This window comes from Etheostoma spectabile, chromosome 11 (assembly GCF_008692095.1).
Source record: "Etheostoma spectabile isolate EspeVRDwgs_2016 chromosome 11, UIUC_Espe_1.0, whole genome shotgun sequence".
Taxonomy (NCBI): Eukaryota; Metazoa; Chordata; class Actinopteri; order Perciformes; family Percidae; genus Etheostoma; species Etheostoma spectabile.
The window spans coordinates 22,816,074-22,822,064 of record NC_045743.1 but is presented as its reverse complement, the minus strand read 5'-3'; the positions used below and the strand labels follow the sequence as shown (position 1 = coordinate 22,822,064).

Below are 5,991 nucleotides of genomic sequence, written 5' to 3'. Positions count from 1 at the left end.
AAATAGCGGTTTCCTCTCCTTTCACAGCAGCTGGAGAAAAGGCACGCTGCACATTTCCCACAAACCTCTATCTTTCTTAACATGGTCATCCTCACTTCATGCTCAAAAAATGTCTTTTTCGTGGGCATGCCTTGCCTTCATACACAAATGTCAACAACGCCGTCGTCGGCAATCAGAAGTCGAGTCTTGAGCTCTGGAGCCATGTCCTTCATCTTCACGTGCTCCAAGTCAAGGAAGCCCTGCCCAGAGTCTTCGTCCCCCGAGGACAACTGAATGCTGTCGGGCTGCCGCAGGCCGGAGTTGCAGCCTGTGGAGTACACTCCTGAGTCTCCGCTGCCACCGCTGCCCTGGCGACTGTGTCTGCCACTGGAGACATAAAGGGGAAGGTACATTCATCCTATCACTTACTACACAATGCAACACACATCATTATACGTGAACACTGTGAGGTGAAAGACTGGCTGAGTCATTGAAAGCCATATAAATATAAAACACAGTGAGACTGTGTTGGGTGGACCTCGGAGCCTCTAGGAGACTCGGGGGAAAAAAGTGTTTATTTCAAAGTTAAATGTATCATCCGAACTTTGTGCTCTCTTGTAAACTATTGAATTATAAACACATTGCTTGTATAGATAGGAATGGTGATGACACGGCAAAAAGTCACACCCCCAAAGCATGGTCAACGAGACGAGTTTAGAGCAGATCAAAAGTCTGGTGAGCCCGTTGTCTGAAGTTTGCCGGTATCGGCCAATATCAGGCATTTATAATGGGCGAAAAGAGAAATAAATAATTCTGATAAAAGGAATATTTAAAAAATAAAATAAAAACGGATGATCAAACATGTTATGAGTGTTGGTGTTGCATAATCTGTCCACCAGAGGACGCTCTACAACGTTCCTGTTGGCAACACGGATTATTTATTTTTGATCAAAGGACTTTAAGTTTCATATCTTAAGTTTGCATTTTTGTACATTTTATTTATTAGAACTTTAAAATGTTTTGATGTTCCTCTGTTCTGTTATGACAATAAAACAAATTATAATTAGGATATTAATTATTATTTTAGTGAGAACTCATAAATACCTACAAATAACTACTGTTGTGGGAAATCTTTTTAATTTTTTTACACGTTTCTTGGTTGTTTAAAAAATGTGTGTATATATATATATATATATATATATATATATATATATATATATATAGATAGATGTGATATGTATCGGAATATAACCAAATATAATATATCCATCCAATATTTGTATCGGTATAGGCCTTAAATGTAGCTATTCCAAGGTACAAATGTGGTCCTTTATGATATAGGGATTGATCTTGGCAATTGTCCAAATTGATGTAGTAGAAATGCTTGATTTTTTAGTTTGTATCCAGTGTAAATTTTCCTTAAATTAAATTCAGTCACTGTCAGGATTTGTTTCCAGCGACCCGTCATCAAAGAGTAACATTGATTCTCTAAGAATGTCGAGGGACTTCCTAATTCATGTAACATGTTTTAAACTTCCTGTGAATAAAATCCAAATAATCTTTTGTTTATATACTGTATGTTTTATATAATCTGTGTTAACACCTTATTTTGAAAAGCGGACATAGTCCCATGTGTGTCCTGGGCCGTTTCAGTGCATTTACAGTAAAAGTCAGAATACAGAGGCACTCCAATTTTAGCAGCGATAGGTAGTGATGGCCAAATGAAGAATGAGAGCGCCATCTAGTGAGCTCAGAAAATAAAGACAGTGGTTCGCGAAGCTTCACTTGACCATCACTAGCGGTAGTGTGATCACGGACATGAGAGTGATGGCTAACTTGATGCAGAAACCTCACACGCTGCCTCTGGACCACCCGGGAAGCTCAGAGAACAGGATAAGACCTAGGGTGGCTGATCGCCGTCTCTTGTATCTCCGTGGTCAAACCAGTCACCGCCAGAGACAGACACAAGCAGAGCGGAGCAAAGTCTCAGCAAATAAAGCACACTTAGTGACATTGCTCGCGGAGCAATACTTGTAAAGTTCATTACATTTCTCTTCTTTGAGAGAATTACGGGCTGCTTGTATTTCCTGGCCCCAGCGTAACGGTTTACCTTGAATATTTTCCCTATGAAACTGTGGCGAACATGTGACACGTGAGTGGGTGTAGCATCAGAGATCAACCCACCTGCTGTCTGACGGGGGTACCGGCAGGGCCTCAGGGGGAGGGATGTGGATTTCCAGGACCGGTGGCTCTTGACAGACGGTCACTTTATCACACAACAGCTCTGAGTCGGAATCCGGGGTGAGGAGGCGAGGAATGTCAGACCCAGATGAGTCACAAAGATACTGGGGGGGAAGACCGGGGGTGAGGAGGAGGGGAGAACAGAGATTGAAACGAGACAGCCAGACAGACTGCGGAAACTGAATATATACACTTCAGTGAGATTAAATCCTAAGGCTGACATGCAAATTCTTTGTGGACTTCTAATTAACGTGGTGGTTACTCAGCCGCTATATCAATTGGTTAGCTATACATTCTTCACTAACACCAAGCAACATAGCCTTCCTGTGCTGCATTTAAAGGGTAACTGATGTTTTTTTTTGGAGTCTGGTCTGGTGGGTTTAGTGCTAGTTATCTCAGAGCTGTTTCTGGTTTAACAAAAAGGTCTTAAATAGGTTTTAAAAAGGTATAACTCTGTAGGGATCCTTTCCATAATGTTGTAATACACTTAGAATAATAATCTGAGCCTGTCAGCGGCAAAATGAAGCCCTTCTAGTGGACTAAACTGACGCTGAACATTTGCCCCGTAGGGTCACATTGCAGCCCGGTCTGTCTGCCGATTACAGCGTTCACGCTTAATACTGGACCAATGTCAAAGATGGTTGTTCCATCAGTCACTTACACACAGAAACATAGGAAAATAGGGTTGAAAAGAAAGTAGTTACCATGTAATTCAAATATACGACAGTAAAACCCATGCTCTCAAAACAACAACTGTATGACTTTACATATCAGAAATGGTAACACAATAGATGTGCCTGCTGTTTGCACAAAGCCAAAGCTGTGGCTTCTCACCTGGAAGTGTGTAGGCAGCTGGTTGGAGGGGTAAAATATCGCCTTAACAGTCTTGAAGAACCAAATGGAGCTGCAGAGTATGACTGCCACGAACAAGAAGCAGATCACCAGAGAGAGCAGGAAGTAGCCAACGATCTGCCACCACGGAATGGGACCTGTTAAAGTGTGACACGTGCATAGATCACACGTCAGATTTGACTCTAGTTGCATGTTGCTTCTGTTATCACGTGCATACACTAACACGGGTATATGTAAACGGGAATGTGTAGCTTCTGTTATACTCGTACCCACTGACCAAAAACCCACTTACACCCACTAACATCTGTCTTCTGTCTGCAGTGCCAAAGGTTACAATCAGCATTTACTCCAAGGACAAATGGCCCTGCAACAGGCCCGGGTATTTATAGACAGTGATGGATACAGGACACCCAATGTGGACACTGTCTTCCTAAATCTTAGTGATGTTAATCCAATACAGGTTTTGTCAAATTCCGCAAATTGGTCAGGTCTGCTTTCTGTCCCCAAAGTCGGAACTAAAGATAGAGAAGCAGTGTTCAGTTTCTATGCACCATATATTGTATCTGGACCAAACTCCCAGGAAACTGCAGGTGCGCTGCAACTCTCACTTCTTTTAAATCCCTAAAGAAATTTCCTTTTTGATGCTGCCTTTTTTGTCCTTTTTTTTTTCAAGATTATTTTTGGGCATTTAGGTCTTTATTGTTTATATGACAGCTGAAGACATTAAAGGGGGGAGAGAGGGGGAATGACATGCAGTAAATGAACCCACAGCTGCTGTGTTGAGGAGTGAACCTCTATGTGGGCGCGCTCTGCCAGGAGAGCTACCCAGGTGTACTGATGCTGCCTTTTTTAAAGTTATTGTTAATTTCTTACACTGTAACTTGTATTCATGCGTGTCTTATTTTATGAATAAACAAATGTTTTTAATTGTGTTTAACTCCTCTTTTTGTTTTATATAAATCCCTTAGTCTTGCCTTTCTGCTGAAATGCCATAGAAATAAAACTGACTTGCCTTGCCTTCAATATATATCCCCGGAGGGCAGCAACAGGCACATTCTTTTAGGCATTATTGTTTGTGATTAAAAAAGTGTTACCTTCGGTCTGCATGCAGTGGGGCGAGGAGAAGCTGCTGCTCTTGTTGAAGAAGTCGTAGCGTGACTGGATGCTCACGCAGTACCAGGTCCAGGCCTTCAGGTCCGACAGAGTCACCATGGTGGCCTTGCTATCCAACGTCTGGGTTTCTAAGGCCTGAAGGAGAGGTCAGACCTTTAGGAAGGCTACTTCATGAAATGTATTCACGAGCCACTATCCCACAGTCAAACTCAAAGTTTGAAAAAAATCTTCAGCACAGATGTCATTCAGCCACATCATTATTATATATTTTTAACTTATATTTCATTAGGATTAACTAACTGATGAATGGTTCTGCAGATGATAATGCAGATTCTACCCCCGTATTAAAAACACTTTTTTAATGTTTGTTGTAGTGCTGTCAGTTAAACGCGTTATTAACGGCGTTCATTTTTTTAACGCAATATTAACTTCTATGCATGTCTGTTTACCCCTGAACACTATATGAAAAGGCTATAATAACAGTCAGATCAGATCAGAGTCCCTTCACAGCTGTCGTGCATTAGTGTGACCACAAATGTCTAGGCGGACAGATCTTTTGACGTTGATGGTAGTTTACTGTTATTAATGCTCCATATGTAAACAGGACTTTTCTCCTTGATCCTCATTCAAATATGGATCTGCTATGCAAATGACAGCCAGCAAATGTGAGAGCAAATACAATAAACAGCGATGGCTCAAAGGTCTGCGGTCAAAGATGGCGTTGTGTCACAGTGTGCCAGCACATGGTGAAGCAAGGTGTGTGTTGCTGTCCCTTAGCGTCACTGGCTTACATTTGCAGTATTACAACAATAACACTAGCAACAATAAGCTGGGATGGAAAAAGCTTCATGGTTGGTTCCTCAAAATACCATTTAACTCTCACAGGGGATGTGCAAGCCAGGCCAGAGGCAATGAGAATCTGAGATGGTGGAAAATTGGAGTCTTTCATTATTAAAAGAAAACATTGCAATATTTTTCTTTTAGCATGGGCATTCAATAGGTTACTATTGAATATAGGTCACTATTGAATGTCAATGGTAACTAATAGCACTGATTACTGCCAAGAAAGAACCCATTACATTCCGGAGCCGAGTGATTTCCTGGGCGGATTCACTAATTATTTTCACTTCCGTTAAGATAGGGCTTTTGTGCTGCATTCACGTAGAAAAATATGAAAAATATGTTACCAACTGGGAAAATGCACACTGCACTGAGATAGGGCATGCCTTGCGGAGGTCTGAGTATTGTTCTTATCTTTTATATTATTATATTATATTATCTTATTATTTTTACATATCACTCAATCACACCGACAAAGCACGGGAAACGAGACGAGTCTGGTGGGTTGCTTACATCCCCGCAGACCCCTGACACTCTGAGTAGCACTCCTCTGTATTCCACTCAGAAAGACGCCCCATTAGAGAAGACTCTTTAAAAACAATCTTAACTTTAATATTAAAGATTTTGGGGCTGATCCTGCAAATCATACAATGTTTCCTAATGCAGAACTAGAAAGAATTAAAAGTTATCATTTAAAACATACATTATTTCTATGCCTAAATGCCCAGTGAAATCTTGTTCACATGACTAGAACATTAAAAAATAACACAAACGCTACATGACATGAGGGTATACTGTGTGAACCCCATGCAAGAACAAGAGTGGGAAAAGAGAAGTTTTCAACTGAGAAACTGGTTTGTTTTTTAAATAATATACTGTGTATTAATCTCTCTGCAGCACATGCAATATTAAAGCACATGTGCATGTGATGGTATTTATTTTCTAGGTCGTTTCTAATTACATTTT

At 40.8% G+C, this 5,991-nt stretch overlaps 1 protein-coding gene across 2 annotated transcripts in view; it reads right to left on the bottom strand.

The window, feature by feature from the left end:
- LOC116698081 (interferon alpha/beta receptor 1a) overlaps positions 1 to 5,991 on the bottom strand; it is a 21,023-nt gene continuing 15,032 nt past the window's right edge. Inside the window, exons 5-9 of one of the 2 annotated variants that reach the window (XM_032529851.1) lie at positions 4,167 to 4,320; positions 3,055 to 3,209; positions 2,164 to 2,324; positions 302 to 366; positions 1 to 265 (exon numbers count right to left, since the gene is read on the bottom strand). In XM_032529851.1, coding sequence (XP_032385742.1) covers positions 138 to 265; positions 302 to 366; positions 2,164 to 2,324; positions 3,055 to 3,209; positions 4,167 to 4,320 — 663 coding nt within the window. In that variant the 3' untranslated portion in view covers positions 1 to 137. Of the gene's footprint in view, positions 367 to 2,163; positions 2,325 to 3,054; positions 3,210 to 4,166; positions 4,321 to 5,991 lie in introns of both variants that reach the window. The other variant, XM_032529850.1, reaches the window with a different exon arrangement.